This window comes from Salmo trutta, chromosome 35 (genome assembly GCF_901001165.1).
Source record: "Salmo trutta chromosome 35, fSalTru1.1, whole genome shotgun sequence".
NCBI classification, from domain to species: Eukaryota; Metazoa; Chordata; class Actinopteri; order Salmoniformes; family Salmonidae; genus Salmo; species Salmo trutta.
The window spans coordinates 38,585,516-38,599,285 of record NC_042991.1 but is presented as its reverse complement, the minus strand read 5'-3'; the positions used below and the strand labels follow the sequence as shown (position 1 = coordinate 38,599,285).

The 13,770-nt window shown below is 45.0% G+C and overlaps 1 protein-coding gene across 3 annotated transcripts in view; it reads right to left on the bottom strand.

The window, feature by feature from the left end:
• The window catches only part of LOC115175178 (low density lipoprotein receptor adapter protein 1), a 95,187-nt gene extending 90,429 nt beyond the window's left edge, over positions 1-4,758 (bottom strand). For all 3 annotated transcript variants that reach the window (XR_003871931.1, XM_029734416.1, XM_029734417.1), the window contains exon 1: positions 3,957-4,758. Coding sequence is in view for 2 of the 3 variants with exons in the window: in XM_029734416.1 (XP_029590276.1) it covers positions 3,957-4,041 (85 nt within the window). In the remaining variant the exon portion in view is untranslated. The remainder of the gene's footprint in view (positions 1-3,956) is intronic.
• Between the last annotated feature and the right edge of the window lie 9,012 nt (positions 4,759-13,770).

The window sequence follows — 13,770 nt, the reverse complement described above, 5'->3', positions numbered from 1 at the left end:
CAGGTGCATCCAATTTCCTTTGATCATCTTTGAAATGTCACTACAACTTGATTAGAGTCCACCTGTTGCCAATTCATTTGTTTGGACATTATTTAGAAAGAAACACACCTGTTTATAAGGTCTCACAGTTGACAGAGCACGTCAGAGCAAAAACTAAGCCATGAGGTCTGAGCAGAAACTATACCATGAAGTCCCAGGAACTTGGTCTGATGAGACAAAAATGTAACGCTTTGGCCTGAATGCAAAGTGCCCTGTCTGGAGAAAACAAGGCACAGCTCATCACCCATCTAACACAATCCCTACCGTGAAGCATGGTGGTGGCAGCATCATGCTATGGGGATGCTTTACAGCAGCAGGGATCTGGGAGACTGGTAGAGAGATTAAACAATGAATGGAGCCAAATACAGGCAAATCCTTGATGAGAACCTGCTTCAGAGTGCAAATGACCTTAGACTGGGGGGGGGGGGGGGGGCGAAGATTTACGTTCCAACAGCACAATGACCCCAAGCATATAGCGAAAACAACACTATGTCCTTGAGTGTTCCAGCCAAAGACCAGACTTGAATCCCATGGAAAATCTGTGGAAAGACTTGAAAATTGCTGTTCACTGTCACTCCCCATCTAACTTAACAGAGCTTGAGAAAATCCACAAATCCAGGTGTACAAAGCTGGTACAGGCATACCCAAGATGACTCAAAGCTGATAGAGATACCCAAGATGACTCAAAGCTGATACAGACAAACCCAAGACGACTCAAAGCTGATACAGACATACCCAAGACGACTCAAAGCTGATACAGACATACCCAAGACGACTCAAAGCTGATACAGACATACCCAAGACGACTCAAAGCTGATACAGACATACCCACGACGACTCAAAGCTGATACAGACATACCCATGACGACTCAAAGCTGATACAGACAAACCCAAGATGACTCAAAGCTGATACAGACAAACCCAAGATGACTCAAAGCTGATACAGACATACCAAAGACAACTCTAAGCTGATACAGACCCAAGATGACTCAAAGCTGATACAGACATACCCACGATGACTCAAAGCTGATACAGACATACCCATGACGACTCAAAGCTGATACAGACAAACCCAAGATGACTCAAAGCTGATACAGACAAACCCAAGATGACTCAAAGCTGATACAGACATATCCAAGACAACTCTAAGCTGATACAGACATATCCAAGACAACTCTAAGCTGATACAGACATACCCACGATGACTCAAAGCTGATACAGACATACCCAAGATGACTCAAAGCTGATACAGACATACCCAAGACGACTCAAAGCTGATACAGACATACCCAAGATGACTCAAAGCTGATACAGACATACCCAAGACAACTCAAAGCTCTGCTGCCAATGACTGGAACGAATTGCAAAAATCTCTAAAGCTGGAGTCTTATATCTCCCTCTCTGACTTTAAGCATCAGCTGTCAGAGCAGCTTACCGATCACTGTACCTGTACACAGCCCATCTGTAAATAGCACACCCAACTAACTCATCCCCATATTGTTATTTATCCTCTTGCTCTTTTGCACCCCAGTATCTCTACTTGCACATCATCATCTGCACATCTATCACTCCAGTATTAATGCTAAATTGTAATTATTTTCAGCTCTAGGGCCTATTTATTGTCTACCTCCCTACTCTTCTACATTTGCTCACATTGTACATAGATTTTTCTATTTTTGTTTTCTATTGTGTTATTGACTGTACGTTGGTTTATGTGTAACTCTGTGTTCTTGTTTCTGTCGCATTGCTTTGCTTTATCTTGGCCAGGTCGCAGTTGTACATGAGAACTTGTTCTCAACTGGCCTACCTGGTTAAATAAAGGTGAAATAAAAAAATGTAAAAGCTGTAATCGCCGCCAAAGGTGCTTCTACAAAAGATCGACTCAGGGATGTGAATACTTACAGTGCCTTCAGAAAATATTCACCCCCCTTGACTTGTTTCACATTTTGTTGTGTTACATCCTGAATTTGTATCATTGGCCCTACACACAATACCCCATAATGTCAACGTGGAATTATGTTTTTAGACACTTTTTACAAATGTATTAAAAAGGAAAAGCTGAAATGTCTTCAGCCAATAAGTATTCAACCCCTTTGTTATGGCAAGGAGCCTAAATAGGTTCAGGAGTAACAATGTGTTTAACAAGTCACATAATAAGTTGCATGGACTCACTGTGTGCAATAATAGTGTTGAACATGATTTTTCAATGACTACCTCATCTCTGTACACCACACATCCAGATAATGTTAAGGTCCCTCAGTCAAGCAACGAATTTCAAACACAGATTCAACCACAAAGACCAGGGAGGTTTTTCAATGCCTCGCAAAGAAGGGCACCTATTGGTAGATGGGTAAAATATAAAAAGCAGACATTGAATATCCCTTTGAGCATGATAAAGTTATTAATTACACTTTGGATGGTGTATCACTACACCCAGTCACTACATGGATACATGTGTCCTTCCTAACTCAGTCGCCGGAGAGGAAGGAAACTCCTCATGGATTTCACCATGAGGCCAATGGTGACTTGAAAACAGTTACAGAGTCTAGTGGCTGTAATAGGAGAAAACTGAGGATGGGTCAACAACATAGTAGTTACTCCACAATACTAACCTAATTGACAGACTGAATAGAAGAAAGCCTGTACAGAATCAAAATATTCCAAAACATGCATCCTGTTTGCAACAAGGCATTAAAGTAATACTGCTAAAAATGTGGCAAAGCAATTCAGTTTTTGTAATGAATACAAAGTGTTATGTTTGGGGAAAATCCAATACAACACATTACTGAGTACCACTCTCCATATTTTCAAGCATAGTGGTGGCTGCATCATGTTATGGGTATGCTTGTAATCGTTAAGGACTGGGGAGTTTTTCAGGATAAAAATAAATGGAATGGAGCTAAGCACAGGCAAAATCCTAGAGGAAAACCTGGTTCAGTCTGCTTTCCACCAGAGACTGGGAGATGAATTCACCTTTCCAGCAGGACAAAAACCTAAAACACAAGGCCAAATATACACTGGAGTTGCTTACCAAGAACACAGTGAATGTTCCTGAGTCGCGGAGTTACAGTTTTGACTGTAAATCTATGGCAAGACCTGAAAATGGTTGTCTAGAAATGATCGACAACCAATTTGACAGAACTTGAAGAATTTAGAATATAATAATAGGCAAATGTTGCACAATCCAAGTGTGGAAAGCTCTTAGAGACTTACCCAGAAAGACTCACAGCTGGAATCGCTACCAAAGATGCTTCTATAAAGTATTGACTCATGGGTGTGAATACTTATGTAAATTATATATTTCTGTATTACATTTTCCAAAAATTAGCAAAAATGTCTAAAAACATGTTTTCACTTCGTCATTATAGGGTATTGTGTGTAAATGGGTGAGAATAACATATATTTAATCCATTTTGAATTTGAGTTGTAACACAACAAAATGTGAAAATAAGTCAAGGGGTATGAATACTTTCTTACGGTTGACATGCTGTAACAACACTGATTCATCACACATGAGCCCACAATGGAGCTTTCACTATGGGAACGGTGGAATTAGGTAACCAAGTAATTGGAATACCACTAGGACCTGAGAAATGTGGCATGTTCCCAGGTGCACTCGGGCAGAAATAAAAAAGCAATAGGTGTTGTATTGATAATGTATAATAACAACGTTACACTGTTGCAATTCACGAATGTATAGTCACACTGCACCTTATTATTTTCCATCACACCTCATAATTGGACTGTTCTTTACTTCCTATACCAACAAGATGAGAGGTGAGAATAGAACAGCAGCAGAATAGATAGAGCCTATTGTCAGCGCTTTCCTTTCCCTCGTCTCGTTGCATTGTGCTACCGTGTTACCATTTCTGCGCAACGATATAACTCCCTTCTTTAGACATGAATACTACACTTACTTTCGTGCTTGGAGGTGCCCCATGTGTGCCGCGGAACTCCGGGACTCTTGATAATCGCTCTACCGGCTGATTTCAGAGCATCCATGCTTTAGGTGTGTCTCTGACAGTAGCCTAACCTAACGCAGCAGGCGTAAACTAAACTGTGACAGCGGTAAGTGGACAGCCTACTTTAAACCTCCGTTTGCTTCGGCTCCGAAACATTAACAGTAGACTGACTAGTAGCCAGTCTACCACGAACTACAATAGTCGACTACGAGTGAGTGATGCGCGGAATGAACCGCACCGGGTGGATAGGATTTGTGCGGCGTTCAAATCCTAGTCGGAACTAGGAAACTCTGATAACTCAGAGTGACTGATTCGTTGAACGCGGCACGTGTATAACTACAAACATTTAGCATGTCAGAAATGTCCGTGTTTCCTAGTTCCGACCAACTCCCGTTGTGTGAAACAAGGGTCAAGTGAAAGCATGGGCAGCGCAGCCTCCATTTAACCCGTTGCTTTTCGGTAGGCTACTGCTGAACGGCGGAACGGCGGAACACAGGGGGCGGTCACGAATTAAATGTGTGCCACACCTATTTCTGGAGGGATCTGACATTGGATGCGGGCGGGGTAAACCAATGCGCAAAATACACCGTGTACATCATCTAGCTCAGAGATGGGTAACTGCACGGCGCGTTTTGAAAGGCCCTCGGATCAAATCAAATCAGTCAGGTATCAAACTCCTGCTAGAATAGAATAGTGTAATACACAAGGTACAATTTCAAAATGTAGTTGTGCTTCTGCAGTTTCTCTTGTTAGGTCAGCAGTGGTGTAAAGTACGTAAGTAAAAAATACTTTCAAGTACTACTTAAGTAGTTTTGGGGGGTATCTGTACTTTACTATTACATTTTTTTACTACTTTTACTTCACTGTATTCATAAAGAAAATAATGTACTTTTTACTCCATACATTTTCCCTGACAACCAAAAGTACAAGTTACATTTTGAATGCTTAGCAGGACAGGAAAATAGTCAAATGCATGCACTTATCAAGACAACATCCCTACTGACTCTGATCTGGCGGACTCACTAAACAGACAGGCTTGGTTTGTAAAATTATGTCTGAGCGTTGGAGCGTGCCCACCAAGAAAATAGTTTGTCTTGTTTGCTTAATATAAGGAATTTGAAATGATTTATACTTTTACTTTTGATACTTAAGTATATTTTAGTAATTCCATTTACTTTTGATACTTAAGTATATTTAAAAACAAATACTTTTAAGACTTTTACTCATGTAGTATTTTACTGGGAATCTTTTACTTTTACTTGAGTCATTTTCTATTAAGGTATCTTGACTTTTACTCAAGTATGAAAGTGGAGTACTTTTCCCACTACTGAATGTTCATCACTTATAGTCAATCAATTAGCCCATGTTAGCTAATACTCAATGAGCCCATGTTAGCTAATACTCAATGAGCCCATGTTAGCTAATACTCAATGAGCCCATGTTAGCTAATACTTAATGAGCCCATGTTAGCTAATACTCAATGAGCCCATGTTAGCTAATACTTAATGAGCCCATGTTAGCTAATACTCAATGAGCCCATGTTAGCTAATACTCAATGAGCCCATGTTAGCTAATACTCAATGAGCCCATGTTAGCTAATACTCAATGAGCCCATGTTAGCTAATACTCAATGAGCCCATGTTAGCTAATACTCAATGAGCCCATGTTAGCTAATACTCAATGAGCCCATGTTAGCTAATACTCAATGAGCCCATGTTAGCGCTTCTGCGCCCCTCATGAGGAGTTCAGATGTTGTGTGGCCCCACCCCCATTCGTGTTACCCAATACCTGATCTAGCTAGTTTGTTTTTAAAATAGTTTCAATTATGGCCATGTTGATGGACATAGCTTATATATGGAATTCAATTCTTAAATGTACAACGACAAACTATTGTGGATGAATAAAAGCAAGGCTGCACAGCTAGGCTAGCGGGTAGATTTGATGAGCGTTCAATTCGCTTGAACGTTTGCTACATTGCGGAACGGTTTGTACTGAACGACACATTTCCCCAAACTATCTTGTATGTTATTCAACATACTTTGAGGTACGTTTGCTCCGTTTGGTGGGGGGTGCCGGGGAGTGGCTTGAAGCAATGAGTGACGTTTTTAAAAGGGCAGCGGTACATTTTGAATGGAACAAGAGTAGGTCGCCAAAACTAAAACTTTAAATCTGATAAAATAGTGTGAAATTATATAAAAACTTGTATAGCCGGATTATGTAGCTTGGATTACTTAAAACATTAAGAAAATATAAGCTGGAGGGCCTAAAATCTTCTTAAAATCAAAATCAAAGTCACAAACAGCAAAACAAACATTTGAAACAATCATCCCTTGGCCAGAAATAATGTCAATCAAGTGACCAACTTGCAACAACATAACAGTTTGCATGCAAAGGTCAGAGTAGAGGAACGTGCCCTGTAACCATTTGCCTTAAAAAGTTTCCTCTTTCACTCGTCTGTATTACCCATACAAGCACTGCCACCTCTTGAAATTATTACTAGGCTACATATCCTACTGAACCCAAACATAATTATTTATTTAATCTAGTAGGCATATTGACTAAACAATTAACCCAATCTATCAAAGTACACATCAACTATATAACAGGATACTAATAGCGTGGTCTCTATGATCAAAACTATACCCTGTATCAAATTATATTTAATGAAAAGTAAGACTTAAAACTTGTGAAAACAGTCCGTTTAGAATAATGTATTAAATAATTGTTCGATCCAAATCAAGTTCTGTCCTCGGATGTAGATAATACAAATTTGCCAAACTCTACCGCTACTCTGAAGTGGCTGGATCAGTATCAGTGCTCCAGCGCCCTCTGGTGAATATGAGCAGTCATTACACGAGTTCCCTGTACCCCCTCTGTTCCTGTCACTACTTCACTTTGTTCAGACCAGTGGAAATAATGTAGGTCACAACGTAACTAAATAACGATATTATAGTCTTTAGGTAAACAAATAGGTTTTAATACATATGTTATTGAAGTCAAATGTTTCATGCTATATTTATAGTACAGGGCAGGGATACTCAACTCCACCTTTCCACAAGTCAGGAGCCTGCTGGTTTTCTGTTCTACCTGATAATTAATTGCACCCACTTGGTGACCCAGGTCTAAATCAGTCCCTGGTAGGAGGGGAATCACCCACCTGGTGTCCCAGGTCTAAATCAGTCCCTGATTGGAGGGGAATCGCCCACCTGGTGTCCCAGGTCTAAATCAGTCCCTGATTAGAGGGGAATCACCCACCTGGTGTCCCAGGTCTAAATCAGGCCCTGATTGGAGGGGAACAATGATGAAATGCAGTGGAACTGGCTTGGAGGTCCAGACTGGAGTTGGAAGGGTATAAAGTTATGTCCCAAATGGCACCCTGCACTACGTTGGACCAGGACCCATTGGGCAACTTGGGACACAGTCTAGGACTAGCCTGAATGAGATTAGGTGACTGATAAAATACAAATAGTCACAACATTCAGTTTTGTCCTTCATGGTGAAACCTTTATTAATGTTTTTTTTCTCTTCAAATTCACGCCTGTCTTAAGACCCATATAACACATTATACCACGGCTGTGTTAAGGCCCATATAACACATTATACCACGGCTGTGTTAAGGCCCTTATAACACATTATACCACTGCTGTGTTAAGTCCCATATAACACATTATACCACGGCTGTGTTAAGGCCCTTATAACACATTATACCACAGCTGTGTTAAGGCCCTTATACCAACACATCATACCACGGCTGTGTTAAGGCCCTTATAACACATTATACCACGGCTGTGTAAAGGCCCTTATAACACATTATACCACGGCTGTGTTAAGGCCCTTATAACACATTATACCGCGGCTGTGTTAAGGCCCTTATAACACATTATACCATGGATGTCCAGTCCCATGGCTTTCTGTCTCTACTGAGGTCATCTTCACATGGGATTTCACACTCAGGAATCATTCTGATCTTTTTACAGGTAATATTTTCTAATCATCTAGAAGGGTTTTGCAGAACTGAGCTGCTCTATGATCAAATGAGAGGGTCTGGGTGGTGTTTCCTGTTTGGGTCTAGGTGGTGTTTCCTGTGTTTCCTGTTTGGGTCTGGGTGGTGTTTCCTGTGTTTCCTGTTTGGGTCTGGGTGGTGATTCCTGTGTTTCCTGTTTGGGTCTGGGTGGTGTTTCCTGTGTTTCCTGTTTGGGTCTGGGTGGTGATTCCTGTGTTTCCTGTTTGGGTCTGGGTGGTGATTCCTGTGTTTCCTATTTGGGTCTAGGTGGTGATTCCTGTGTTTCCTGTTTGGGTCTGGGTGGTGTTTCCTGTGTTTCCTGTTTGGGTCTGCGTGGTGAGTCCTGTGTTTCCTGTTTGGGTCTGGGTGGTGTTTCCTGTGTTTCCTGTTTGGGTCTGGGTGGTGAGTCCTGTGTTTCCTGTTTGGGTCTGGGTGGTGTTTCCTGTGTTTCCTGTTTGGGTCTGGGTGGTGATTCCTGTGTTTCCTGTTTGGGTCTGGGTGGTGTTTCCTGTGTTTCCTGTTTGGGTCTGGGTGGTGATTCCTGTGTTTCCTGTTTGGGTCTGGGTGGTGTTTCCTGTGTTTCCTGTTTGGGTCTGGGTGGTGATTCCTGTGTTTCCTGTTAGGGTCTGGGTGGTGTTTCCTGTGTTTCCTGTTTGGGTCTGGGTGGTGTTTCCTGTTTGGGTCTGGGTGGTGTTTCCTGTGTTTCCTGTTTGGGTCTGGGTGGTGTTTCCTGTGTTTCCTGTTTGGGTCTGGGTGGTGTTTCCTGTGTTTCCTGTTTGGGTCTGGGTGGTTATTCCTGTGTTTCCTGTTTGGGTCTGGGTGGTGTTTCCTGTGTTTCCTGTTTGGGTCTGGGTGGTGTTTCCTGTGTTTCCTGTTTGGGTCTGGGTGGTGAGTCCTGTTTGGGTCTGGGTGGTGATTCCTGTGTTTCCTGTTTGGGTCTGGGTGGTGTTTCCTGTTTGGGTCTGGGTGGTGTTTCCTGTGTTTCCTGTTTGGGTCTGCGTGGTGAGTCCTGTGTTTCCTGTTTGGGTCTGGGTGGTGTTTCCTGTGTTTCCTGTTTGGGTCTGGGTGGTGTTTCCTGTGTTTCCTGTTTGGGTCTGGGTGGTGATTCCTGTGTTTCCTGTTTGGGTCTGGGTGGTGATTCCTGTGTTTCCTGTTTGGGTCTGGGTGGTGTTTCCTGTGTTTCCTGTTTGGGTCTGGGTGGTGTTTCCTGTGTTTCCTGTTTGGGTCTGGGTGGTGTTTCCTGTGTTTCCTGTTTGGGTCTGGGTGGTGATTCCTGTGTTTCCTGTTAGGGTCTGGGTGGTGTTTCCTGTGTTTCCTGTTTGGGTCTGGATGGTGTTTCCTGTTTGGGTCTGGGTGGTGTTTCCTGTGTTTCCTGTTTGGGTCTGGGTGGTGTTTCCTGTGTTTCCTGTTTGGGTCTGAGTGGTGTTTCCTGTGTTTCCTGTTTGGGTCTGGGTGGTTATTCCTGTGTTTCCTGTTTGGGTCTGGGTGCTGTTTCCTGTGTTTCCTGTTTGGGTCTGGGTGGTGTTTCCTGTGTTTCCTGTTTGGGTCTGGGTGGTGAGTCCTGTTTGGGTCTGGGTGGTGTTTCCTGTGTTTCCTGTTTGGGTCTGGGTGGTGTTTTCTGTTTGGGTCTGGGTGGTGTTTCCTGTGTTTCCTGTTTGGGTCTAGGTGGTGTTTCCTGTGTTTCCTGTTTGGGTCTGGGTGGTGTTTCCTGTGTTTCCTGTTTGGGTCTGGGTGGTGTTTCCTGTGTTTCCTGTTTGGGTCTAAGTGGTGATTCCTGTGTTTCCTGTTTGGGTCTGGGTGGTGATTCCTGTGTTTCCTGTTTGGGTCCTGGTGGTGATTCCCGTGTTTCCTGTTTGGGTCTGGGTGGTGTTTCCTGTTTGGGTCTGGGTGGTGATTCCTGTGTTTCCTGTTTGGGTCTGGGTGGTGTTTCCTGTGTTTCCTGTTTGGATCTGGGTGGTGATTCTTGTGTTTCCTGTTTGGGTCTGGGTGGTGATTCCTGTGTTTCCTGTTTGGGTCTAGGTGGTGATTCCTGTGTTTCCTGTTTGGGTCTGGGTGGTGTTTCCTGTGTTTCCTGTTTGGGTCTGCGTGGTGAGTCCTGTGTTTCCTGTTTGGGTCTGGGTGGTGTTTCCTGTTTGGGTCTGGGTGGTGTTTCCTGTGTTTCCTGTTTGGGTCTAGGTGGTGTTTCCTGTGTTTCCTGTTTGGGTCTGGGTGGTGTTTCCTGTGTTTCCTGTTTTGGTCTGGGTGGTGAGTCCTGTGTTTCCTGTTTGGGTCTGGGTGGTGTTTCCTGTGTTTCCTGTTTGGGTCTGGGTGGTGTTTCCTGTGTTTCCTGTTTGGGTCTGGGTGGTGTTTCCTGTGTTTCCTGTTTGGGTCTGGGTGGTGATTCCTGTGTTTCCTGTTTGGGTCTGGATGGTGTTTCCTGTGTTTCCTGTTTGGGTCTGGGTGGTGTTTCCTGTGTTTCCTGTTTGGATCTAGGTGGTGTTTCCTGTTTGGGTCTAGGTGGTGATTCCTGTGTTTCCTGTTTGGCTCTGGGTGGTGATTCCTGTGTTTCCTGTTTGGGTCTAGTTGATGTTTCCTGTTTGGGTCTAGGTGGTGTTTCCTGTGTTTCCTGTTTGGGTCTGGGTGGTGTTTCCTGTGTTTCCTGTTTGGGTCTGGGTGGTGATTCCTGTGTTTCCTGTTTGGGTCTGGGTGGTGTTTCCTGTTTGGGTCTGGGTGGTGTTTCCTGTGTTTCCTGTTTGGGTCTGGGTGGTGTTTCCTGTGTTTCCTGTTTGGGTCTGGGTGGTGATTCCTGTGTTTCCTGTTAGGGTCTGGGTGGTGTTTCCTGTGTTTCCTGTTTGGGTCTGGGTGGTGTTTCCTGTTTGGGTCTGGGTGGTGTTTCCTGTGTTTCCTGTTTGGGTCTGGGTGGTGTTTCCTGTGTTTCCTGTTTGGGTCTGGGTGGTGTTTCCTGTGTTTCCTGTTTGGGTCTGGGTGGTTATTCCTGTGTTTCCTGTTTGGGTCTGGGTGGTGTTTCCTGTGTTTCCTGTTTGGGTCTGGGTGGTGTTTCCTGTGTTTCCTGTTTGGGTCTGGGTGGTGAGTCCTGTTTGGGTCTGGGTGGTGATTCCTGTGTTTCCTGTTTGGGTCTGGGTGGTGTTTCCTGTTTGGGTCTGGGTGGTGTTTCCTGTGTTTCCTGTTTGGGTCTGCGTGGTGAGTCCTGTGTTTCCTGTTTGGGTCTGGGTGGTGTTTCCTGTGTTTCCTGTTTGGGTCTGGGTGGTGAGTCCTGGGTTTCCTGTTTGGGTCTGGGTGGTGTTTCCTGTGTTTCCTGTTTGGGTCTGGGTGGTGATTCCTGTGTTTCCTGTTTGGGTCTGGGTGGTGTTTCCTGTGTTTCCTGTTTGGGTCTGGGTGGTGTTTCCTGTGTTTCCTGTTTGGGTCTGGGTGGTGTTTCCTGTGTTTCCTGTTTGGGTCTGGGTGGTGATTCCTGTGTTTCATGTTAGGGTCTGGGTGGTGTTTCCTGTGTTTCCTGTTTGGGTCTGGATGGTGTTTCCTGTTTGGGTCTGGGTGGTGATTCCTGTGTTTCCTGTTTGGGTCTGGGTGGTGTTTCCTGTGTTTCCTGTTTGGGTCTGAGTGGTGTTTCCTGTGTTTCCTGTTTGGGTCTGGGTGGTTATTCCTGTGTTTCCTGTTTGGGTCTGGGTGCTGTTTCCTGTGTTTCCTGTTTGGGTCTGGGTGGTGTTTCCTGTGTTTCCTGTTTGGGTCTGGGTGGTGAGTCCTGTTTGGGTCTGGGTGGTGTTTCCTGTGTTTCCTGTTTGGGTCTGGGTGGTGTTTTCTGTTTGGGTCTGGGTGGTGTTTCCTGTGTTTCCTGTTTGGGTCTAGGTGGTGTTTCCTGTGTTTCCTGTTTGGGTCTGGGTGGTGATTCCTGTGTTTCCTGTTTGGGTCTGGGTGGTGTTTCCTGTGTTTTCTGTTTGGGTCTGGGTGGTGTTTCCTGTGTTTCCTGTTTGGGTCTGGGTGGTGATTCCTGTGTTTCCTGTTTGGGTCTAGGTGGTGTTTCCTGTTTGGGTCTAGGTGGTGATTCCTATGTTTCCTGTTTGGCTCTGGGTGGTGATTCCTGTGTTACCTGTTTGGGTCTAGGTGATGTTTCCTGTTTGGGTCTAGGTGGTGTTTCCTGTGTTTCCTGTTTGGGTCTGGGTGGTGTTTCCTGTGTTTCCTGTTTGGGTCTAGGTGGTGATTCCTGTGTTTCCTGTTTGGGTCTGGGTGGTGTTTCCTGTTTGGGTCTGGGTGGTGTTTCCTGTGTTTCCTGTTTGGGTCTGGGTGGTGTTTCCTGTGTTTCCTGTTTGGGTCTAAGTGGTGATTCCTGTGTTTCCTGTTTGGGTCTGGGTGGTGATTCCTGTGTTTCCTGTTTGGGTCCTGGTGGTGATTCCCGTGTTTCCTGTTTGGGTCTGGGTGGTGTTTCCTGTGTTTCCTGTTTGGCTCTGGGTGGTGATTCCTGTGTTTCCTGTTTGGGTCTAGGTGGTGTTTCCTGTTTGGGTCTAGGTGGTGTTTCCTGTGTTTCCTGTTTGGGTCTGGGTGGTGTTTCCTGTGTTTCCTGTTTGGGTCTAGGTTGTGATTCCTGTGTTTCCTGTTTGGGTCTGGGTGGTGTTTCCTGTTTGGGTCTGGGTGGTGTTTCCTGTGTTTTCTGTTTGGGTCTGGGTGGTGTTTCCTGTGTTTCCTGTTTGGGTCTGGGTGGTGAGTCCTGTGTTTCCTGTTTGGGTCTGGGTGGTGAGTCCTGTGTTTCCTGTTTGGGTCTGGGTGGTGTTTCCTGTGTTTCCTGTTTGGGTCTGGGTGGTGATTCCTGTGTTTCCTGTTTGGGTCTGGGTGGTGTTTCCTGTGTTTCCTGTTTGGGTCTGGGTGGTGATTCCTGTGTTTCCTGTTTGGGTCTGGGTGGTGTTTCCTGTGTTTCCTGTTTGGGTCTGGGTGGTGATTCATGTGTTTCCTGTTTGGGTCTAGGTGGTGATTCATGTGTTTCCTGTTTGGGTCTGGGTGGTGTTTCCTGTTTGGGTCTGGGTGGTGTTTCCTGTGTTTCCTGTTTGGGTCTGGGTGGTGAGTCCTGTGTTTCCTGTTTGGGTCTGGGTGGTGAGTCCTGTGTTTCCTGTTTGGGTCTGGGTGGTGTTTCCTGTGTTTCCTGTTTGGGTCTGGGTGGTGTTTCCTGTGTTTCCTGTTTGGGTCTGGGTGGTGTTTCCTGTGTTTCCTGTTTGGGTCTGGGTGGTGATTCCTGTGTTTCCTGTTTGGGTCTAAGTGGTGATTCCTGTGTTTCCTGTTTGGGTCTGGGTGGTGTTTCCTGTGTTTCCTGTTTGGGTCTGGGTGGTGATTCCTGTGTTTCCTGTTTGGGTCTAGGTGGTGATTCCCGTGTTTCCTGTTTGGGTCTGGGTGGTGATTCCTGTGTTTCCTGTTTGGGTCTGGGTGGTGTTTCCTGTGTTTCCTGTTTGGGCCTGGGTGGTGATTCCTGTGTTTCCTTTTTGGGTCTGGGTGGTGTTTCCTGTGTTTCCTGTTTGGGTCTAGGTGGTGAGTCCTGTGTTTCCTGTTTGGGTCTAGGTGGTGATTCCTGTGTTTCCTGTTTGGGCCTGGGTGGTGATTCCTGTGTTTCCTGTTTGGGTCTGGGTGGTGTTTCCTGTGTTTCCTGTTTGGGCCTGGGTGGTGATTCCTGTGTTTCCTGTTTGGGTCTGGGTGGTGTTTCCTGTTTGGGCCTGGGTGGTGATTCCTGTGTTTCCTGTTTGGGTCTGGGTGGTGTTTCCTGTGTTTCCTGTTTGGGTCTAGGTGGTG